The sequence below is a fragment of the Neofelis nebulosa genome, chromosome 1, assembly GCF_028018385.1.
Source record: "Neofelis nebulosa isolate mNeoNeb1 chromosome 1, mNeoNeb1.pri, whole genome shotgun sequence".
Lineage (NCBI taxonomy): Eukaryota > Metazoa > Chordata > Mammalia > Carnivora > Felidae > Neofelis > Neofelis nebulosa.
The window spans coordinates 148,349,305-148,373,089 of NC_080782.1; the positions used below are offsets into that span (position 1 = coordinate 148,349,305).

Here is a 23,785-nt window from a genome sequence, read left to right on the forward strand (position 1 = left end):
ACGGCCACCCCTCCGCGAGGCCGCGAGTGGGCGGGTCCAGCCCAGCCCAGCAACCGCCGAGACTTCCGGTTCCGATGACAGAGGCGCCGGAAGCCAGGGCTCCGGCTGTGGGAAGAGGTGAGAACCGGCTGGTTTCCGGGCGGTGAGGTGCGGGCCCAGGACAAGGGGCGCCGGGCCGGCCAACGGGGGCGCGGGGGACGGGAGCTCTGCCGCGCTCCCAGGCTCTGGGCCTTCTCCGCAGCCCCTCAGGCGCCCGCCCCAGCCTGCCTGTGGGCTTGTTTTCTCCCCAGTCGTCGGCCCGGAGCAGCTGGAGTCCCACGGACTCACAGGACCCTGGAGGAGCCGCCTCTGCCAGGGGAGTCCCTCGAACTGAGAGGACCCGTTCTAGTGCGACCCGGCCGGGTCTGAGGTAACCCGAGGGGGCCAGACGGGGCTTTCAATCAGGGTCTTCTGAAGGATGAGTAGGAGTGTGCCAGTCATTTGCACGTTAATGCAGGCGAAATTCCTAGTAGGAGTTACAGCTTAGGAGTTGCAAATGGTGGGCTTTGTCCTCCAGTTTTGGCTGATGACGAAAGATTTGAAACTTCAACTAGGGATGTATAATGAAGAGAAGGAACGGGGTGATAAGATAGGATGTCTGGAGTGGGGGTGGAGCAGAATGGTCAACATTAGATACTGTGATGTAGGAGAGCACCTCTGAAGAGATGATGTTGACATTGGACCCTGACAAGGAGCCAGTCATGGGAAGATTTGGGGGAAGAGTGTATCAGGCAGAGGGAACAGCCAGTCACAGGCCCTGAGACAGAAATAAACTCATTGTAGTCAAGGACAGAAAGGAGGCTGGTATGGTTGGAGTATGGGCAGTGAAGGGGAGAGTGGTAGCTGAGCAAGGAGGGGTGGTTGGAAGTCAGCTCACATAGAGCCTCGTAGGCCATAAAAAGGTGGGAGGCACCTGGCTGGCTCAGAGGAGCATGTGACTCTTGATCTCAGGGTGGTGAATTCGAGCTCCCTGTTGGGTGTAGAGATTACTAAAAGAAATAAATAAACTAAAAAAAAAGGAGGGGATTTTATTCTGAGTACAGTAGGGATCTGTTGGGTTTTAAGCAGAGGACTGGTGGGCAGGGTGGAGACTGGATAGAAGTGAGGGGTGCAGAAGTGTAAGAGTTGGGTCAATGGAAGCTGTCCAGTCCTAGGCATTTTTTTTTTAATGTTTATTTTTTTATTTTTGAGAGAGAGAGCGAGTTAGGGGGGGAGGTGCAGAAAGAGGGGATACAGAGGATCTGAAGCAGGCTCTACGATGTCAGCACAGAGCGAGATGCGGGGCTTGAACCCACAAACTGTGAGATCATGACCTGAACCAAAGTCAGACGCTCAACCCCAGTGCCCCAAGGCTGTCCAGTTCTGTGTCAAATGGCAAAGGGGACCTTTCTGTGTTTTGCATAAGCTTCCCTTCTTCCCTTTGGCCTCAGAAGGGGGTCCTTCTGTTTCAGGATGCTGAAGACTGACTGGGGACAAAACCCATGCATGCTTTAGTGGGGATTTTAATACTTTATTCATGTGTCTTCCTGTCCACCCCCCTGCAGGTTCAAGCTCAGGTCCCCTAGCCCAACGGTTAGGAGATGGATGCACCATTTAATCAGCAAGAATTCACTGAACAGCCACTGTGGACCAGGCCCTGGGCTGGGTGCTGAGGGGAGAAAGAGGACAAGATTGGCCTCCAGCCCTGAGCAGCTCACAGTCTAGTAGGAGACCTGTAAAGAGGCAGTTACTGTGCCACAGTGCTGAGGACTCAGAGGAGTGTGGAATGGGTGTCTTCCACAGAGGTTTGCGAACCAGAAGGAGACACCGGGGGGATTTCGTCAAGGGCCTTGTGGGGAGCTGGTGATTAAACTGCTTCTTGCGGCCTCCATACAGAGGAGTGCACAGGGCACTCTGGACACAGGAGTAGCTTGTGCAAAGGAAGCGAATGTGTAACTACACACGGCTTGTGCGTCAAGCCAGGCAGTGTTGAGTCAAGGGGTGACAGGGTCTGATGTGTTGTTTGAAGGGATTGTCCTAGTGGATCGTTTCTGTACATGTGAGACCTTGGGGAGGAGGGCTGGAAATGGACATGAAATTCCACTGGATTCATCATGAAGCTTGTCAAAGACAGACTCACACTCATCCATCCTAGTGCCTGGTGAACATGACTGACTGTGGTTGAGGCAGAGTGGCTCACCGTGGACACAATGAATTAGCCTCCTGGGCTTTTGGGTAGAATACTTGCATGCAGTTCTGTTTTCCTGGCTTATTTATTTTTTTTTAGATTTTATTGAGTTCATCAGACTCCTCAGTTCATTATACATTTAACTGGTTCAGGCAGGGCCTCTATCTCTTTTGTATTTATATATGTATTCCCTTTTATCCCCTTTCCTTCCTTCTCCCCCCACCCTCCGCCCACAGGAAACCACCCTGCTATGTTTAGTGTAAATCCTTTTATTTGCCTGTGTCCTTGGTTGTACGCATAGATTTTTAAAAAAAAATTTTTTTAATGTTTATTTGTTTTTGAGAGAGACAGAGACAGAATGCGAGTGGGTTAGGGGCAGAGAGAGAGGGAGACACAATCTGAAGCAGGCTCCAGGCTCTGAGCTGTCAGCACAGAGCCTGACGTGGGGCTCGAACTCACAAGCTGTGAGATCATGACCTGAGCCGAAGTCAGACGTTCAACGCTCAACCGACTCCGCCACCCAGGCGTCCCCATAGATTTTTAATTTACATAAATGGTATTCTGCCTAGAGTTCCTTGTTTCTTTTTTCCCCTTCAGGGCTGTGTCTTTGGGATTTTATTGATGATCCTGTATCTCTGAGGTGGCTTCTAAATGCTAACCAGGTTTCCATAGATGCATCTCCCATATTTTACTTCCTTGACTTATCAGCGCCTCCCCCCTCCAGTGCCTCTCCCCGTGGCTCCTAGATTGTCTTCCACTTCCTGCCACAACACACAGTGCTGGGGTGAAAATCCTTGTACCCAGCTCCTCCCTCAGCTTTTTGATACAATTTCGAGATGTTGACTTGGGCTTCCCTTAGATAATCCTGGCCTCGGTTGGTGTCCCACAGGGTTAGACTTGTTTGACCTCGGTGAGGTCCTGACCTTTCTTGAGCTATATTTGTTTTTGGTAGATTGTGATCCTAGTTGGTTCCCCAACTCTTGGCAAACATTCTTTTGTGGTGCCATCTTTCCTAGTTGATCATCTCACAGGCTGTGTGGTTGGTTTTCTGTTGCTTGGTGTCATTAATCATTGCTGTGCACTCATTCCAGCCACAGATACTGGCTGCTTTCCTCTCCTGGTGAGATGGTGGCCTGTTTAAGCTGGTTTAAGTGTGATGCGAAGTGCTTCAGAGAAGGGCACTGGAGCCAGACTGCCTGGCTTCACTTACCAGGTCCTCCCCTTTCTTAGCTTCATGACCTTGGGCAAGTTATTTAATCTTCTGTCATCTGTAAAATGGATCTAATAACTAGACCTACTTCATGGTGTTTTGATAAGAATTAAATCAGGGGTGCCTGGGTGGCTCAATCGCTTAAGTGTCTGACCCTTGATTTTGGCTCAGGTTATGATCTCATGGTTGGTTGTGAGATTGAGCCCTGTGTCAGGTTCTGGCTAACAGTGCAGAGGCTGCTTAGGATTCTCTCTCTGCTCCTGCCCCCCCTCAAAATAAATAAATAAACATAAAAAAAAAAAAACTAAATTAGTTAATGCACGCAAAGTCGTTAGAACAGTGCCTGGCACATGTTAAGCCCCTATGAAACATTATTAGTAGGAGTAATAATAATTATTACTATTTCAGACAGGAGTCCCTGGTATATTTTGCCCATATGGGTCATATTCAGTTGTAGGGTATTTGCCCAGGGGGCATGAGGAGGGAGGCATGACCTCTGTACATCACAATTATGATTACAAATTCTAGTGTGATGACATCAGCCATAAGGATAGAGGGCAAAACCACATCTCTAGGCCCTGGTTGCCATTTCCCCATCACTCATCCCTTGTCTGCGAAGGAGGGGGCTACAAGCTGGGCCAAGATGAGGCCAGGGCTGGCACTGCCGGTGTGAATAGGGAGTCTCGTGAAACTGGGAGCATCCCGACGGTCCCCTCAGCCATGGGATTCTTGTGTATTACTCTGGACCCTTCTTTGAGAGAATGGACAGGTGGCTAGATTTGAATGTTCAAGAGAGCCCTTTCCTTTCAAATCCATTGGATGGAACGATAGGGAGGGAACTCTGTCACTGACATTTTGAGGACTATCCATGTGGTCAGCATCAAAAGCTGCTCTGGAATAGAGGGGAGTCGTGGGCCCAGGGTGGAAGGGACTGGGGAAGGCACCTTGGTGGTGGTATAAGAAAAGTCAGCTTTCTTTTAATGGTATAATGAGAAGGGAGGGAAGAAGATGAGAGATGTTCTAGTCCAATGGGGGAGGCAGGCCCTCAAATACCTAGTTTACTCAAATATCTCACATTATCTGGTGATCCAAACTGAAATTGAAGGGGGTCATGTGGGAGTTGAGGGAGCCGAGCAGCAGTAAGCTAGGGATGGCTGCTGGAGGAGGTGATCTCTGAGCTGCCTCAGAAAGGATGAGCCAGCTTCTCAAGCAGTGACGACTGAGGGCTAATAGCATACCCGGGAGCAGAAGCAGCACGGAGCCTGGAGGGAGCAAGGGTTCAGGCTGGCTGGACACAGGCTGCCTGTCTGTGGGTGAGCAGCAAGGGCTGCTGAATATGCTTTGCTGAGGCAAAGCCCATCAGGCCCACGTGGTGGACAGTTGTTCCTTAGGCTGCATTTTCAGTTATCAGCCATTCGAGGACTGCCTTTGTGGCTTCTATCACTGTGGTATGTGAAAAACCAAGTCCACTTGCCAAAGAGAAGGCACTTATGATGAATATATAAAAATACATGAAATATGAAAATAGGCAGCATCTGTATGTATTTCTACTAGATAGTATTGTCTGCTGAAGGCTCTGGGAGTCCTGCTCTTTCTTCTGATTAAAAAGAGATGAACAAAGGGGCACCTGGGTGGCTCAGTCAGTTGAGTGGCTGACTTTGGCTTCAGGCCATGATCTTGCAGTCTGTGGGTTTGAGCCCCATGTCGGGGTCTATGCTGACAGCTCAGAGCCTGGAGCCTGTTGTGGATTCTGTGTGTGTGTGTGTGTGTGTGTGTGTGTGTGTGTGTGTGTGTGTCTCTCTCAAAAGTAAATAAACATTAAAAAAATTTTTTTAAGAAAAAAGAGATGAACAAGGATTATAGAATGAAAAGAGTTGAAAACAGTAATTTTGTCACCATGATTCAGAAAACCTGTCCTTATGCTTGCCTGGACCCCCCCACAGGGCCCCCTGGCTGGAGTGATGGGCGCTGTGGACTCGTATTTGAAGCTGGGAATTTCTGAGCATTGATAAATGACATGGGTGTGGCGAGGGGGATCTGGGAGCCCTCCCTACCACGCCCCCCCCCCCCACCCCAGCCCAGGTAGGGCCTGATGCAGCGGACCCCTTCCGCCCACAGGCAGAGGCCACCATGGAGCAGTGTGCGAGTGTGGAGAGAGAGGTGGACAAGGTCCTGCAGAAGTTTCTGACCTACGGGCAGCACTGTGAGCAGAGCCTGGAGGAGCTGCTACACTACGTGGGCCAGCTGCGGGCTGAGCTGGCCAATGCAGGTGGGTGTCCCTCCTGAGAGCCCCATGTCTGCCTCCGGGGGGGCCTAGGAGACCCCAGGGTTGCTTGGTGACAGGCTTCTAGAAGGATGATGGTTTGTGGACGTCAGTACATGGATCCCTAGGCCTTCTTGAAGGATAATGGAAGTCATTCTGAGCTATTTCAAAAGTCCCAACAGAAGCTACTAATTTAGGGGTGCCTGGGTGGCTCAGTCAGTTAAGTGTCCAAATCTTGATTTCGGCTCAGGTCATGATCTCAGGGTCATGTGATCAGGCCGTGTGTGGGGCTCCGTGCTGGGCGCAGAGCCTGCTTGATTCTCTCTCTCTCACTCTCTACCTCCCCCACTTGCTTTCTTCTTTCGAAAAAAAAAAAAAAAAAGACATTTTGGGGTAGTTTCAAATTTACAGAAAAGTTCCAGGAATAGTATAAAGAACTCATATATACTCTTCATCCAAATTCACAAACTGTGGATACGATTGCCAGATTTGCTTTATCACTTCTCTTGCATACTCTTACTTTTTCACCATTTGAAAGTAAGTTGCAGATCTCAAACCACTTGGCCCCTAAACTTTCGGTGTGTATTTCCTAAGGTCAAGGGTATTCTTTTACATAAGTACAGTGTAATTATTAAAATCAATAAGTTAAATTTTTTTTTTTAAATTTTTTTTTCAACGTTTTTTATTTATTTTTGGGACAGAGAGAGACAGAGCATGAACGGTGGAGGGGCAGAGAGAGAGGGAGACACAGAATCGGAAACAGGCTCCAGGCTCTGAGCCGTCAGCCCAGAGCCTGACGCGGGGCTCAAACTCATGGACCGCGAGATCGTGACCTGGCTGAAGTCGGACGCCCAACCGACTGCGCCACCCAGGCGCCCCAATAAGTTAAATATTAATACAATATGATGGCATAATGAATTCAGCTCATACTTTGATTTTATCATTGTCCGATGGTTTTCATAAAACCTTTTAATTTTATTCCCCATTCTAGGATCATCCACTACATTGTTTCCCATGTCTAATCTTTGTTTTTTCTTTTTTAATTTTATGTTTTAATTTTATTAAATTTATTTATAAATTTATTTATAAATTTATTAAAATTTATTAATTAAATTTTTTAAAAAAAATTTTTTTTTCCACGTTTTTATTTATTTTTGGGACAGAGAGAGACAGAGCATGAACGGGGGAGGGACAGAGAGAGAGGGAGACACAGAATCGGAAACAGGCTCCAGGCTCTGAGCCATCAGCCCAGAGCCTGACGCGGGGCTCGAACTCACGGACCGTGAGATCGTGACCTGGCTGAAGTCGGACGCTTAACCGACTGCACCACCCAGGCGCCCCTAAAATTTATTAATTAAATTTTAATGTTATTTATTTTTGAGAGAGAGAGAGAGAGGGAGACAAAGCACAAGTGGGGGAGGGGCAGAGAGAGAGGGAGATACAGAATCCGAAGCAGGCTCCAGGCCCTGAGCTGTCAGCACAGAGCCCGACAGGGGGCTTGAACCCACAAACCATGCAATCCATGACCTGAGCCGAAGTTGGACACTTACCCGACTGAGCCACCCAGGCACCCCATAATCTTTGGTTTTTTAAACCTGGGACATTTCTTTTACTTGGTCTTTGTCTTTCAGGACATTTGACATTTTTGAAGAATTAAGGCTAGGGGCACCTTGGTGGCTCAGTCGGTTAAGTTGTCTGTCCGACTTCGGCTCAGGTCATGATCTCGTGGTTCATGGGTTCAAGCCCCCCAATGGGCTCTGTACTGATAGCTCAGAGACTGTCTCCCTCTCTCTCTGCCCCTGCCCTGCTCTTGCTCTGTTTCTCTGTGTCTCTCAAAAATAATAAATGTTATAAAAATTTTTTTGAAACACTAAGGCTAATGGTCTTGCAGAATATCTCTTGGTTTGGACTTGTCTGCTGTTTCCTCCTCAGTCAGATTTTACATCTTGGGTAGCAGTACTTTAGAAGCAGTATGGTTCTCAGTGCATCATATCAGGAGGTACAAGGTGTCAGCTTGTTCCATGATTGGTGATGTGAACTTTGATTACTTGGTTAAGAAGGGTCCACCAGGTTCCCTCCCTCCCCTTACCCCCCTCTGCCTGTAAGGGTAATATTTCTTACCAGTTAATTAGTAAGAAATTTGAGGAGAGATGCTTTGAGACTGTGTAAATGTCCTGAGCGTTATCAAATGTCAGCCCACTAACTTTAGTGTCCATTGAGGTTTCTTGCCTTTAATTAGTTATTACAAAGCTGGTTGCAACATGGGTGACTTTTTCTGCTCTGTCGTTCCTTACATACATTTGAGTCTTGAACAACACAGATTTGAACTGTGAGGGCCCACTTACATGCAGATTTGTTTTTCCATAAATACAGTACAGTACTATAAATATATTTCTTATTCTGTATGATTTTCTCAATGACATTTTCTTTTTCCTAGCTTTATTGTAAAAATACAGTACATAATACCTGACATACAAAATATGTGTCAATTGACCGTTTATGTTATTGGTAAGGCTTCCAGTTAACAGTAAGCTATTTGTAGTTAAGTTTTTGGGGAATCAAAAGTTAGGGCTGCCTGGCTGGTTCAGGGGATAGAGCATGCGACTGTTGATCTTGGAGTCATGACTTTGAGCCCCACATTGGGCACAGAGATTAATTAAAAATTTTTTTAAAAAATGGGCTAAATGGGCAAGGGGCATTAAGGAGGACACTTGTTGGAATGAGCACTGGGTGTTATATGTAAGCGGTGAATCACTAAATTCTATTCCTGGGGGAAAAAAAAGAGATGGGGCACCTGAGTGGCTCAGTTGGTTGAGTATCTGACTTCTGCTTGGGTCATGCTCTTGTGATTTGTAAGTTTGAGCCCCACATTGGGCTTGCTGCTATCAGTCCAGAGCCCACTTCAGATTCTCTGTCCCCCTCTGTCTGCCCACCCCCCACCTCAAAAATAAACATTAAGAAAAAGAAAAACTAAAAAAAAAAAAAAAAAAAGCTAAAACTATAAACCTTCAAATAAACTTTTTTTTTTAATTTTTTTTTTTTAACCTTTATTTACTTTTTTGGCACAGACAACGGATGGGAGAGAGTCAGACAGAGCGGCAGGCACGGAATCTGAAACAGGCTCCGAGCAATGGGCACAGAGCCTGACGTGGGGCTCGAACTCGCAGACCGCGAGACTTGGACCTGAGATGCAGTCAGACACTTAACCAACTGAGCCACCCAGGCGCCCCTCAAATAAACTTTTTAAAAAGGGGGGTGGGTGCCTGGGTGGCTCAGTCAGTTAAGCATCTGATTCTTGATCTTGGTTCAGGTCATGATCTCACAGTTTGTGAGTTTGAGCCCCACATTTGGCTCTGTGCTTATGGTGAGGAGCCTGCTTGGGATTCTCTCTCTCTCTCTCTCTCTCTCTCTCTCTCTCTCTCTCTCCTCTCCCTCTCCCTCTCCCTCTCTCCCTCCCTCCCTCTCCCTCCACTTCCCCCCCCCCCCCCCCCCCGTCTCCTCCTCCTCCCCTGTCTCCCACTTGTGCACTCTGTCTCTCTAAAATACAAAATTAAATGGGGCTCCTGGGTGGCTCAGTCAGTTGAGCGTCCAACTTCGGCTCAGGGCATGATCTTGCGGTCCATGAGTTCAAGCCCTTCATCAGGCTCTGTGCTGACAGCTTGGAGCCTGGGGCCTGATTCAGATTCTGTGTCTCCCTCTCTCTCTGCCCCTCCCCTGCTTGTGCTCTTTCTCTGTCTCAAAAATAAACATTAAAAAGGTTTTTTTTAATAAAAAATTAAAAACAAAAATTATACACAGATTTTTGACTGCATGGGGTCAGCGCCTTTAAGTCCTGTGTTGCTCAAGGGTCCACTGTATTCATTGGCATTTAGCTTTCCTTTTTCCCTTATTTATTTATTTATTTGTTTGTTTGTTTGTTTGTTTATTATTAGCTCACACCTCATAGATTCTTATTTCATTCGATGGGCTATAATCCATTACTGTTACTATTTATTTTGATGCTTAAATTGTCTTAGATTTGGCCAGAGGTCACCCAATTCCTATGTCCTTTTTTTTTTAATTGAGCTGTAATTTACTTTAAGTTTCATTCTTTTTTTTTTTTTTTTTTTTAACATTTTTTGTTTATTTTTTGAGAGAGAGACAGAGTGTGAACAGGGAGGAGCAGAGAGAGAAGGAGACACAGAATTCGAAGCGGGCTCCAGGCTCTGAGGTGTCAGCACAGAGCCTGACATGGGGCTCGAACTCACAAAACATGACATCATGACCTGAGCCAAAGTCAGATGCTTAACTGAGCCACCCAGGTGCCCCTTAAGTTTCATTCTTTGAAAGTGTGCAATTCAGTGGTTGGCTGAATTGCCATCCTACAGTATGTGGCCTTAATGTTTGGCTTCTTTCACTTAGCACAATGTTTTCAAGGCTCAGACATGTTACAGTATTAATCAGTACTTGCATCTTTTTTTCTATGCTGGGTCATGTGGTAACTCTCTGTTAACTTTTTGAGGAACTGGCAGACTGTTTTCCAAAGGTAGCTGCAACATTTTGCCTTCCCACCAGCAATGTTTGTGGGTTCCAATTTCCTCCTATCTTCATCAATAGTTGTTTTTACCTGTTTTTTTGATTATGGCCATCCTAGTGAGTATGAAGTGATATCTTACTGTGGTTTTGCTTTGCACTTCCCTACTGACTCATGATGCTGAGCATCTTTTCATGTGCTTCTTGAACATTTATCTTCATTAGAGAAATGTCTAATTGTTTCCCATTTTTAAATAGGCTCTCTTTATTGTTGAGTTGTACAAGTTCTTTATATACTCTTAAAAAAATTTTTTTAATGTTTTTATTTTATTTTTGAGAGAGACAGAGTGTGAGTGGGGGGAGGGGCAGAGAGAGAAGCAGACACAGAATCCGAAGCAGGCTCCAGGCTCTGAGCTGTCAGTAGAGAGCCTGATGTGGGGCTCGAACTCACAAATGGTGAACCGAAGTCGGACACCCAACTGACTGAGCCATCCAGGCGCCCCTATATGTTGATAGTAGACTCTTAGTGGATATATGTGTGTGTGTGTGTGTGTGTGTGTGTGTGTATACACACACACACACACACACACACACACACATATATATATATATATATATATATATATATATATATATATATATTTAAGTTCATTTATTTTGAGAGAGAGAGAGTGGGGGAGAGGGGCAGAGAGAAAGGGGGAGAGAGAATCCCAAGCAGGCCCCACACACTGTCATTGCAGAGCCCAACGCAGGGCTCAGTCTCATGAACCATGAAATCATGACCTGAGCCTAAATTGAGGGTCTAAAGCTTAACTGACTGAGGGGCGCTTGGGTGGCTCAGTTGGTTGAGCGCCCAGCTTCAGCTCAGGTCATGATCTTGTGGTTAATGAGTTCGAGCCCCACGTTGGGCTCTGTACTCAGAGCCTGGAGCCTGCTTTGGATTCTGTGTCTCCCTCTCTCTCTGCACACCGCCCTCCCCCCGCAATTGCACTCTGTCTCTGTCTCTCTCAAAAATAAACAAACATAAAAAAAATTTAAAGCTTAACTGACTGAGCCACCCAGGCAATTGTCATGTCTTTTCACTTTTTTGATAGTATCCTTTGAAGCATAAATTTTTTTTTTATGTTTATTTACTTTTGAGAGAGACAGAGGGGGAGGGGCAGAGAGAGGGAGGCAAAATACAAGGCAGGCTCCAGGCTCTGAGCTGTCAGCACAGAGCCCAATGCAGGGCTCGAACCCATGAACTGTGAGGTCATGACCTGAGCCAAAGTCAGACACTTAACCGACTGAGCCATCCAGGTACCTTGAAGCATAAAATTAAAAAAAAATTTTTTTTAATGTTTTTATTTATTTTTGACAGAGAGAGAGACAGAGCATGAGTAGGGGAGGGGCAGAGAGAGAGGGAGACAGAATCTGAAGCAGGCTCCAGGCTCTGAGCTGTCAGCACAGAGCCTGACACGGGGCTAGAACTCCTGAACCATGAGATCATGACCTGAGCTGAAGTCTGATGCTTTACCGACTAAGCCACCCAGGCACCCCGAAGCATAAAATTTTTTTTTTTTTTTTTTTTAATGTTTTTTATTTATTTTTGGGACAGACAGAGACAGAGCATGAACGGGGGAGGGGCAGAGAGAGAGGGAGACACAGAATTGGAAACAGGCTCCAGGCTCCGAGCCATCAGCCCAGAGCCTGACGCGGGGCTCAAACTCACGGACCGCGAGATCGTGACCTGGCTGAAGTCGGACGCTTAACCGACTGCGCCACCCAGGCGCCCCTTTTTTTTTTTTTTTTAATGTTTTTTATTTATGCATAAAATTTTTAATATTGACAAAGTCCAGTTTATTTTTTCTTGGGCTACACAATAAGATAGTTCCTGGAATCAGTAATTTCTTTCTACAAGGAGACTGGTTCTTTTGGTGGAAAATGGTAGTTGGAAAGCAAGATCTGGGTTGTTACTGAGGGGTTGTATCTGTTTTTTTTAGCAGACATATCTTTGTATGTTGCAGGCCATGGGTTTGTGCGGATACCTCTGATTTCAATCCAATATCCAGGGTTCTTCCTAGGCTTCCCCCATCCATAGCCAAATCTCTTTTCTGCATCTGTGAGAAGCCTGACTCCGAACAACATCAATAAATTTCTCATCTGCTTGATTTCTGTGGTACATAGAAAGTATTTTCAGAATTGCTACACTAGTAGCACTGAGAAAAACAAATGTATAGAGTTTGTTTCCTTTTTATCTTTTTTTTTTTTTTTTTTTTTTTTAAAGAAAGCATGCACATGGAAAAAGACTAAGGTCAGAAAAGCTTACAGCGAAAAGTGAGTCTCCCTTTCACCCTTGATTCCCAGTGTCTGTGTGCTTCTCTCCCAAGTCAAGCCCTGTCCCTGGTTTCTCAGGTGCCCTTCTAGACAGCATCTGGGTGCACATATAGGTGGCATGTGTGTCTATTCCCCCTCTTTTTTTTTCCCAAACACAAAAAGGGTAGAATAAAGTACATGCTTTCCTGTACCTTGCTTTCCTAGTTTGTCTTGGGGAATGTTCTGTATTAGTACATAGAATTCTGCCTCATCCTTGTACCTTTTGGCTTCCCATTCCATCATATGGTTGTGCCATGCTATAACAAATGCCCTTGACTTTGATGGCATGTTAACTGTGTGCAGTAGAATGGTTTCCTTCTGTGGGTCTGAAACTCTTGTACACTGTGCTGTTGGTTAAAGATGGTGATGGCTGCCGTAGCATCTTTACACGGAGACTGTGTTTTCTCAGATGGGGATTTGTCAGGGCTCGTAGTTGTCCGTGGGTCCTTGGGCAGCGAAGATTTGGGGATTGCAGGTTAAAAGGCTTTGGTTTCGGGGCACCTTGCTGGCTCAGTTGGTAGAGCATGTGACTCTCGATCTTGGGATCGTGAGTTCAAGCCCCACGTTGGGCCTAGAGCTTACTTTAAAAAAACACAAAAAGGGTTTGGTTTCCTGAAAGCTGTTGCTTTGTCCTAACAGGAATGTGGCCAGGGAATGTGGAGAGTGTGGCCCTCTGTGACCTGAATGGAGCACAATATGAGAGATGAGTGGCAAGCTGGGGTTGGGGCAGGTGGCACTGATGTCAGAGTGGAATGCAGTCCTGCCCCATCTCCCCAGCATAGGAGGATGGCCCATCCACTGCCACCTGTCTGTATTTGTCAGGATACATTCAGTTATAGGTGACAACCCTGGGGGTGCTGGGGTGGCTCAGTGGGTTGAGGGTCCGACTCTTGACTTTGGCTCAGGTCATGATCTCACGGTTTGTGAGTTTGAGCTACTCATCGGGCAGTGTGGAGCTTGCTTGGGATTTTATCCCCTCTCTCTCTGTCCCTCCCCTGCTCACACACACACTGTCTTTCTCAAAACAAACAGAAACCAAAAACAAGTGACAGAAACTCAGCTCAGACCAGCTTAAACCAACAGGCGGGGGTCGGGAAGACTGGATTTATGGACTCGGGTCACTGAAATGTCCAGGCTCAGCTGCGTCCTGGTGCTCACGTGATCCCCTCAGTGTATGCTGGCTTCATACTCGGAGCACTGCTCCCCTGAGGTGGTCACAGTGCTCCAGAAGCTCCGGTTCCCATCATGATTGTTCAGCATCTTAGCAGAATGCATCTCTCTTCCAGGGCGTCTGGTCTTGGAGTTGAGACACTCCCCGACCTTCTTGGGTCATGTTTCTTTCCCTGACCCAAGGTGCTGCTGCCTAAAGAAGGCGCATCGATGCTGGGCTGGAGGAGGGGCCTGAAAACCATTGCAGGCCTGGGGGCGTGAGCCATAAATATCCTTGAGCTTCCCTGGCAGTATCCTCTGGGTTGATAAAAGGCACGAACACAGGGATAGTGCCTTGTTGTTCAAAGCCTTGTTATATGTGGTATCTTACACAAGACCATAAAGAGCACTCAGGTGTGGTGGTGGTTTTACATCTGTCATTGCTGTCGCCTGGCAAGCTCCTGCCTCAGCTTCCTCAGCTATAGGACGGGATATTCATAGTGCCCACTGCAGAGCACGGTGGTGGGGATTAAATGAGCTAAAATTAAGGGCTTACCCACAGGAAGTCCCAAATCATCTACATTTCACAGCAGCCTACAGGGCCGGCATTGTCACACCATTTTACAGGTGAGGAAATGAACCGAGAGATGAACCCACTTGGCCCACTTGACCAGCTCCAAGACATGCAGTTACAAAGTGGCAGGACGTGGGACAGAAGCTGAGATCTTTACTCGGGAGTTCAGGGCTTCCTCCTGGGCCTCCAGGCTGGTGTTTAGAGGAAGCAGGGACAAGGTGTGCTCCTCTGTGTCCTGCCTCACTACCGGTGTTTCCCTGCAGCCCTCCAGGGGACCCCTCTCTCTGCCACCCTCTCCCTGGTGATGTCCCAGTGCTGCCGGAAGATCAAAGACACCGTGCAGAAACTGGCTTCGGACCACAAGGACATTCACAGCAGCGTCTCTCGAGTGGGCAAAGCCATCGACAGGGTGAGCCTGCGGGCATCCCTGGGCTGGGGGTGGGGATGCCCTGGAGCTAGTGTGTCGGGCTCGGTGGGAGGTGGGAAAGTGGGCGTGAGCAGCACGGATGCTGAGTCACGGAGCCCTGTCTCTTGTCCTCGTCAGAACTTTGACTCTGAGATCTGTGGTGTCGTCTCTGACGCAGTGTGGGACTCACGGGAGAAGCAGCAGCAGATCCTACAGATGGCCATCGTGGAGCACCTGTACCAGCAGGGCATGCTCAGTGTTGCCGAGGAGCTGTGCCAGGTAATGGCCTGGCCCGGACGGTGCTGGCACCTGCTCGTTCTGCTCCCGCTTGATAGTTGTCTTTATGTCAGGTTCCTGTTATTCTTTACAGAAGTTTGTTTTAGAAAGGAAATCATTTCCCCTGCCTAAATAGAAGGTAGCTCTAAACATATATATGATGGAAAGTGAAGTCATGAAGTCAGAACTTCTAGCTAGAGCTGGTTGCCTGCCAGGGTTCTGAGTTGAGGCCCAATAGCCCTTTCTTAAATAGACAGGTTAGTGAAACGACAAAGTAGCACTTGTTAGGTGTTAAAAACACACAAACAGTAAAAGTAAAGGATGCTTTCCCTAATGTAATCAAGAGGACTGAAGAGGAACAATGCTCTCACTATGCTATTCCACACAGGTCTCAGACCCTGAGGCTGGGGCGGGTGTGTAGTCTGTTCCCTGGGAGGCCAGCATGTAACGCTCAGCCTTATAGAACTGAAATGTTCTGAACTGAATGTCCAGTGATGGGACTGCGCTCTCCCCCCACAGGAATCCACCCTGAATGTGGACTTGGACTTTAAGCAACCTTTCTTGGAGCTGAATCGAATCCTGGAAGCTCTGCATGAACAAGACCTAGGGCCGGCGTTGGAGTAAGTTAGTCCTCAGATGGGCCAGAGGGGCACAGGGCATGTCTGTGGTCTCCGTGTCACCCAGTGTACTTGACATGACTCTAGCCCTGTGTCATGGGCCTCACTTAGGCTTTTGAAGCCCACCTCAGTCCCAGCTCTCCCAGGACCCCTCTCGTACCCCACCGGCTCCCTTTTTTCCCAGGTGGGCCATCTCCCACAGGCAGCGCCTGCTCGAGCTCAACAGTTCCCTGGAGTTCAAGCTGCACCGACTGCACTTCATCCGGCTCCTGGCAAGCGGCCCCGAGAAGCAGCTAGAGGCCCTCAGCTATGCCCGGCACTTTCAGCCATTTGCACGGCTGCACCAGCGAGGTACGCGCTCAGGGTGCCAGGGTGGGTGCTGCTGGACCCCGGCAGGTGTCAGCATGGGTCAGGCTGTTGGGCTGCTGGTCCCTGCCCCACCTGAGGGGCTGCATGTAACCAGGATGCCGTTCCCCAGCATGAGAACTCTGACCACTCACTGTCTCCGAGGTGAACTCCGAACTCAAGGCTCTTCCTCTGCATCTGCCTCTGCCATCATCTCAGACCACTCTGGTCCCTGACACCTGCTCTGTGCCACACCCACACTCAGCAGGGCGGGCCTGTGTGTCCGGGACACGCACGCCCTCATGCTGCCTGGCCTCAATACAGGCCTCCCACCTAGGAGAATCCCATTCCTTCCCGGCACGTCCTCCACAGCTTTCTTCATGAACCTTCTGTCACACCAGCATTTCCACGCCTTAGTCGTTTGAGCCCCACCTTCCAGATGTTCCCTGCTAGTAACCACCCCTACCATTGGTCCCTTTTTTCTTTAGCTCTGTTTCTATCTACTTATCACCTCACATTTTATTTGTGAAATTATGAAAACCAGGCACTGTTAATAAATCTAGATACCACCTGGAAGTTTTTTAAAAAGGGAGAGTAGCTAGTGTTGGGGTAAGAGAAACGTGAGGGAGACTCCCTCTTCATCGTGCACTTGAAAGGATGGGCAGCGAAGTCACACTCTCCTGATTGCCTTGCGAGGATGCTTCTTTGCCCCACACATGAAGAGGCTCCGCCTCCACATGGGACTTTAGGGAAAACTGGTTTTGCCCGAGGGCATCTCATCTTCCCCTCAGCCTGTTCAGGGCCCTGGGCACTGTGGGGCTCAGTCTGCTCTCCAGCCTGTGCACCCAGATCTGTGCCCTGCTCCCTAGCCCGTGCACCAACCTGTGCCCTGCTCACCTTGTAGAAATCCAGGTGATGATGGGCAGTCTGGTGTACCTGCGGCTGGGCTTGGAGAAGTCGCCCTACTGCCACCTTCTGGACAACAGCCACTGGGCAGAGATCTGCGAGACCTTTACCCGGGATGCCTGTTCCCTGCTGGGGCTCTCAGTGGAGTCGCCCCTCAGCGTCAGGTACAGGCAGCCCTGTGGGGGCAGCGCCAGCGGGAGGGTTTCCAGGGAAGCAGTTTGCTGAGGCCAGCCATGTGCCAGGGATGGTGCTTGGTTCTCTCAAACCTAAACTGGCTCTTTCAGTCATTCCTCCAGGTAGGAGTTACCTGTTCTTACAGGTGGAGAAGCTGAGATCAGGAAGAGTTGTAGCCTGATGTCACTGCAAGGTCAGGGGCAGGGTCAACGTTCCCCTTCTGTAAGGTCTTTGGAATGAGGTCTCTGTCTTGCCTGCACCTCACCCCTGAATTATCACAAGACCCCCTGCAGCCTGTCCTCTCAACCTCATATCTCAAACCACGTCCCTTCAGGGAGATTTGAAAGTGGCTGAGTAACATGTATTGAGACTTTTCCCTTGGAAGACTCCTTTACAGTAATGTTCTCATGACTCCCCAAGGTCGTGAGTTGCAGGTGGATATCCTCATTTTACAGATGAGAAAACACACAGGCTCGACGCACAAGTGAACATGCCCAGGGCCTCACAGACCCCAGAACCCCAGACTGTACCACAATGGATAGCGTCACAGTGCCATTTTATTTAGACTGGTTGTGGAGTCTCCTACCCCTCCCCTCCCCTCCCCAGGGTGAAGGATTCACGTTACAGAACAGTGTTTCCCAGCAGGGACACGAGTGGCACTTCAGGATGGTTCTGTAGTGCACGATTTCCCTGAGTATCATAGGTATTTAGCACCCGAGGCGCCAGCCAGTCGACTCCCCGCCCCTGCCTGAGTCACTGTGAGATCTGAGTCTTCCCCCATTTCCAAGTGATGACAACCATGTAGACAACCAGTCAGAGGTGCATTATGACAACAGAGCAGGGGAGACAGGCAGGCTGGGGCCCCTGCAAACCGATCACTGTCCCTAACACAGCAATGACATTCCAGTAGTTGGACAAGCAGTGATCTGCCCCCTAGATCTTCCTTTTGTCTCTCCCATAGGTTCGCAAATTCAGGGGTGCGTTAGAATGATCCTAGAGTTGGACACACATTAACCACACGTGGCACTTTATGAGCGACCGGTGCAATTTTCAAGGACCAATCTGACCATGTGCCACTTTAGAACCCTGTCCCAGGACACAAGCCAACAACAGTGTGCTGGTGCCTTTGTCCGCTGGGTCCTTGGTCTGGGCCACTGCAGCCCCTGCTCTTTGTTCCGCAGCTTTGCCTCTGGCTGTGTGGCGCTGCCGGTGCTGATGAACATCAAGGCCGTGATTGAGCAGAGGCAGTGCACGGGGGTCTGGAGTCACAAGGATGAGTTACCGGTGAGGCCTGGTGGGGGGGAGGTGTGGGCTGGCGGCAGCACCAGGAAGGGCAGCCGTGGCCAGAAGTGGGGCTCACCCCTCCATGGTGCCCCCACCCCCAGATCGAGATCGAACTGGGCATGAAGTGCTGGTACCACTCGGTGTTTGCCTGCCCCATCCTACGGCAACAGACATCAGATTCCAACCCTCCCATCAAGCTCATCTGCGGCCACGTGATCTCTCGAGATGCGCTCAACAAGCTCATTAACGGAGGAAAGTAAGTTCCCCAGGTTCTACTCCACCTCCGTTTCACTCTCCTGCTGGCCAGCCCCCGAGACAGTCTTTGTTCTCCTCCCTTTGCAGGCTCAAGTGTCCCTACTGTCCCATGGAGCAGAACCCAGCTGACGGGAAACGCATCATATTCTGATACCCGCCTGGGAGAAACTTTATCAAAAGGGGCTTTTCACCCTTGAGCCTTGGTCTTGTCTACGCGGGGGTAGCTGCTGTCTGTGGATTGTGGTTCACTTCAGCGCAAATGGCCGAGTGCCACTCCAGGCAGAGGCCAAGAAGGGAGATGAGCCAGTTTGTACCAGGCAGCTGACTCCTTGGCCGTGAGGGTAGGCAGACACTGGCCTCTGCACTCCTTCCGTTTCCGTATCTGTATCTGCCACTGACTTAGTCACAACCAACAGAGAGGCAGAGGACTTGGCAGGCAACACGGACATCTTCCCAGTCCTGGCATGCTGCCCCCAGCCGGGTCGCTGATGGCTACACCCATGCTGTATCTGCTCCTCCAGTGGTACAGCCTCACAACTGTATGTATCCACTTCCCACTGTAAATAGCCCAGGTTTGAACTGAATGCCGTGGTTTTATAACTGAGCAAATATATTCACAGGCCTTCTCCTTACTTCACCGACAAGGAATCACTGCACGCCCACTGTACCCAGAGAGAACCCACTTTACATCCCTGACTGGGTGAAAGGGCCCAGTGATGTCAGACCCCAGGCAAGATGCTTTTACACAAACATGTATAAAGTCTTTTCCTCTCCTTACTAGGAAACAGTGCGAGGGGAGTTAGGAAGACAAACAGTTGACTTACGGGGCTCACAGCTTGTAAAGGAGAGAGCTCAGAATTTAAACCAGATCCAACCCTCAGTCTCAAGCTCTTTTCAGTTTACCCCAGGGCACATGGAGCTTGGTCACTGTGTGTACCCACAGAGCCCTGTGCTGGGCCTTAGAGAGCAGGAAGGCACCCTAAGTCTGAAATGTCTGAAGGGACTAGGTTATCGGGGTCATTGTGCCAAGCAGGAAGGGTGGCCCAGGGTTTTGTTTCTAGCTTTATATCCCTCTTTCACATTTGCTGTGCGCGTGGGTAAATGGTTTCCATACATTTCCCAGTGGCATTTCAGGCTCGTAGGGGCAGGGAAAGGAAGAAAGGAATGGGGGTGTGCCCAGCACAGGGGCTGCAGGCTCTAGGCATGGGGTTGGCTGCAGTGGCCTCTTCCTGAGGCCACCTACCATGGCCATGGGAGGGCCCAGACTCAGCCTGGGTCGGGCAGCAGCCTGGGACACCCTGTAAGTCCTTCGGGTTGTCTGCCAAGAATGGCTGCTTCTACTCCCTCCTGCCCACCACCTCCTTGTCCCAGCAGCACCTGCCGCTGAAAAAAACACCCACAGACTCACCACCTTTTAGTCTTAGCGTTTACTTCCCCCACACTATACCCTCGGAGTGGTCTTCACCAATGCTCAACGGAACATTCCGGCTATGCCTTCACAAAAGAGCCGGTGGAACTGCCCGGGAAGAAGACATGCTGCAGGGGACCAGGGCAATGCGCAGACACAGGCCGCAGGAGGACAACCAGCTGGCCCACTGCCAGACCAACCACTTCCGGAGCAAGTGCCCGAGTCCTTCACATGGGTGGGGGCAGGGCCTGCACCTCCTCCAGGCACTCGTCATAAGCCTCCTGGTACTCCTCGTGGGGCTTGACCATGATCACACAGGTGGGGCGCTTGGAGCCTGCGGCTGCCCCCAGGTCCTGTGGAGCAGGGGAAAAAAAGGCTGCAAGACCCATGACCTGCTGGCCTCATCCAGCCCACAGACAAGTGCCGTGCAGTCTGCATGACACCATCATTTCAACTCTGCCAACTTTCGAGTCAGGTCCAGCAACACTGGGCCTACATTGCCACACAGCAAGCACAAATGGGCTCTGGCCCAGCAGAGGCTATCTCCTTAGGCCGGACCTGTGTTCTCCTGGTCCCTGGCAACCTCCTCTCTGGGCCAGGGTCCCTGTATAAGGATAAGGCCAGCTGCACAAGCCCCTTGAATGCCCACTCCTCCCCAAGCACAGCAGCTGCCTAACGGGACTAACACAAGGACTGCATCTTGGTCGACAGCACACACCTCCTTTTCCATTCCCATGGTCCACAAGGGCAAGGATTCCCAGCTCACAAGAAGGAAAGTGAAGTGCAAAGCGCCAACGTGCAGTCCCTCAACCAGGAGCCGGTAGCGCCAAGGATCCATTCTGGTCTGCCTCCAAAGCCTGCGTTCTTTCCCACTGTGGCCTGCTCCCACAGACCTGATCCCACACCTGCTGTTCCAATGCTGACCAAGACCGGGGCAGGGGTCGTGTGCTCCTTACCGTCTTGGAGGGGATATAGACGTAGGGCAAATTCCGGTCCTCGCACATAACCGGGAGATGGCAGTATACCTCAATGGGCAACGTGTCTCCTGCCAAAACCATGATCCTGAAATGAGAGAAACCCTCATTTCTAATTTGCTCAGTCCCGCTTTCAGTCAAAAGTGCCTCTGTTTAGAGACCAGTAAGATGGACCTTGCTCTCAAGGACCCCAGTTATTAATGTAGATCTCCCACCTCCTGAAAGTACGCGCAAATTTGTGTTTGATGATCACCTTCCTCTGGGGAGGTGATCCCTAGTTCTCGGCAAATTAAGTAAATGCCATGAAGTGTGACAAGTGGGATCCCGCTGGGACAGGTGAGGTATGGTAGTGACCCCAAGGAGTAAGCTCAGTTCTTGAAGAGTCAAGAAAGGAATCGGGATGGGGCGCCTGGGTGGCTGGCTCAGTTGGTTAAATGTCTTGACTTGATTTCAGCTCAGATCATGATCTCACTGTTTGTGAGTTTGAGCCCCATGTCAGGCTCTATGCTGGCCCAGAGCCTGCTTGGGATTCTCTCTCCCTCTCTGCCCCTGCCCTATCCACGTTCTCTCTCAAACAACTAAACAAACTGAAAAAAAAAAAAAAAAAAAAAGGAATCAGGAGGGGACAATGGATCAGAAAGCTGGCACCTTCTTAGGGGTCAGGCAGTCCATGGAGGGGCTGGGTACAGGGAAAGCATTTAAGACTGAGAATCAGAATGGCACCACATACCCAGGAGCTGGCTGGCAGGGGCCTGGGATGGGCCTTTGGAATCTAGGATAGGGTAGACAAGAAGGCTAGAGAGGTTAGTAGGGGCCATATCCAAAGGCCTTGAGTGCTGGGCTGAGAAGCATTCGCTCAGTCCCAAGAGTGACCAGAACTAATGAAGGCTTGCCAGAGAACCCTCAGGTAGGATACCTCTCTGGCAAGACGTCAGGCCTCTGGGGCAAGGAAGAGTGTTTCTCCAGGGAGTGAGAGGCAAACATAAGGGAAGAGCTCTTGGTTCAAAGTACTGGGCCCGCTCTCCTCTAGTTTTTCTTTGGTCTTCTGGGCTCTCCTCTGCACACCTCTTCCTCTGAGTGGCCTTTAAGTGCTGGGGCTCCTCACAGCCTGATCCTTGGCTGCCCTCTCAGTACCTTCTCCCTGGTGACCCCAGGCACTGCCATGGCCTCACTGCCATGTGCATACAACTCCCAAATCTGTTCTCTCCTGCCTGGCCTCTCCCTTCCAAGCTCCAAATCTATACAGCCACCTGCCAACTTGACAGTTCTGCTGGGGGGTGGGGGGGTGGGGTGGGGTATAGGAGGAGGCAGGTCATGTGTGTAAAACAAAACTCATGATCTTCCCTCTTCAGCTGGAATCCATACCTCCTCATTGCATGTCCGAAAGTCCTCTCAAATCCATCCACTTTAATTCTATTTCAGCCACCACTAACCTCATCAAAATCACCCCCACCTCCTCTAGACTACAGCAGTCTCCTATCCCAATTTCCTTGTGTACTCTTGTGCCCCTGATCCTTTCCAGAGTTGCCAGAAAAATCCTAAGGGTAAACATAATTCTGTCACTCCCTGGCTTTTAACCCTCAGTGGCCTGCAAAGCTGAGTATGAAAACTAAACTTACCACAGCTTACAAAGCCCCATGAGAAGGTAATACTTCTGTCCTCCACTATCCTCTCTCCTATTGTGGCACCCAGTATCTTCTGGCAGAACCCCTGCCCTCTTGGTCAGACTTCCCACTGGGCATCAAATAATCCCAGGACTGTTTATCTCTTGAGCACCAACAATGTACCATATACTTCTAGGGATAAAGCAATGAGAGGCTTTATCCCGTTTTCAAAGAGCTTACTGTCTGACCTGAGTGGGAGATCCTGGGAATAAGTAAGTTTCAGATTCTGACAGATGCCAAAAAACAAGTAATGAAGTCATTCTCACTGCACCCTGTATACTCCTTCAGTTATCTCAGAACTTTTAATTTTGTGTGTATTTGATTAAAGACAGTCTCCCCATAGCACAGTGCCCGGGAAAGAATATAGACAATAGTCTATGAGTGAATGAAGCTGGTGTCTACCCTAAGTGAGTAGGCTTATACCATTCACTTCCCCAGTACTCACTTTCCCAGTGGTGTTACTTTTGCGCTCTTGTAAGTGATGTGATGTACCCACTAGCTGTATTGAAGGGAAGTCACGGGCTGCTGATTATTTTCCGTGTGTGGGGCTGAATCCGATCACTTTTTTTTTTATGTTTAGAGAGAGGGAGAGAAAATCACAAGCAGGCTCCATCCACGCTGTCAGCACAGAGCCCGATGTGAGGCTCAATCTTACCAACTGAGGTTCAACCGACTGAACCATCCAGCGCCCTCCCCCGCTTTTAACCGACTTTTCTCAAACACCTACTAAGTAGTAGAGATACCTGTTATCGTTCAGAAATGCAAAATCCAGGGGTGGGAGGGTGGGGGGTCCTTACCCTTTCTCGCCTTTGTTGATAAATTTCTGAACTTCCTTCACCCCGCGCCGAATCTGCTTCTGCTTCACAGCTGCAACGACAGAAGAGTCAGTGTGGGGGTCTCGGCCCACCACCCGCGCCACCACCGGCCACCGCGGCGGCTGCATCACCTTTCTTGATGCATTTGTAGAGCTTCCGCGTGAGACGGCGAGAAGCCAGGGGCTGCGCGATGGGGTTCAGATTCACTAGCAGCTCGTGGTAAGTGCGCTCCCCGAGGCAAGCTTCCGCCTGAGCCTCCGGCCCGTCTGGATCTGCCTTTATTTTGGTCATCGCAGCAGCAACTGCTGCAACCGAGCCCGCAGCAGGCGAATCCACGCGGCCCGAGCCTCAGGAATCACTTCCGGGTCACCCCGTTCTGCGTAAGCCTGTCG

General features: G+C 49.6%; 2 protein-coding genes across 7 annotated transcripts; one reads left to right on the plus strand and one right to left on the minus strand.

Moving 5' to 3' along the window:
• The first annotated feature begins 85 nt into the window (after positions 1–85).
• On the plus strand, positions 86–19,164 carry RMND5B (required for meiotic nuclear division 5 homolog B). Of its 6 annotated transcripts, none has more exons than XM_058738915.1 (10): positions 86–409; positions 1,584–1,823; positions 5,535–5,685; positions 14,533–14,954; positions 15,471–15,571; positions 15,753–15,919; positions 16,818–16,983; positions 18,175–18,277; positions 18,379–18,533; positions 18,620–19,164. In XM_058738915.1, exons 3-10 carry the CDS (start codon positions 5,547–5,549, stop codon positions 18,681–18,683), a joined length of 1,317 nt encoding a protein of 438 aa, XP_058594898.1. In that variant the 5' UTR covers positions 86–409; positions 1,584–1,823; positions 5,535–5,546; the 3' UTR covers positions 18,684–19,164. The 6 variants fall into 6 exon arrangements, with proteins under 6 accessions (XP_058594898.1, XP_058594888.1, XP_058594906.1 ...); XM_058738923.1 differs by lacking the exon at positions 1,584–1,823 and having other exon boundaries at positions 91–409; positions 14,533–14,678; positions 14,814–14,954; XM_058738931.1 differs by lacking the exons at positions 86–409; positions 1,584–1,823 and adding an exon at positions 13,186–13,385 and having other exon boundaries at positions 5,549–5,685; positions 14,533–14,678; positions 14,814–14,954.
• A 776-nt stretch (positions 19,165–19,940) lies between these two features.
• On the minus strand, positions 19,941–23,758 carry NHP2 (NHP2 ribonucleoprotein). The gene is made up of 4 exons (XM_058738954.1): positions 23,525–23,758; positions 23,376–23,445; positions 20,897–21,002; positions 19,941–20,293 (listed from the first exon to the last, which is right to left on the minus strand). Exons 1-4 carry the CDS (start codon positions 23,682–23,684, stop codon positions 20,168–20,170), a joined length of 462 nt encoding a protein of 153 aa, XP_058594937.1. The 5' UTR covers positions 23,685–23,758; the 3' UTR covers positions 19,941–20,167.
• Positions 23,759–23,785: the final 27 nt, after the last annotated feature.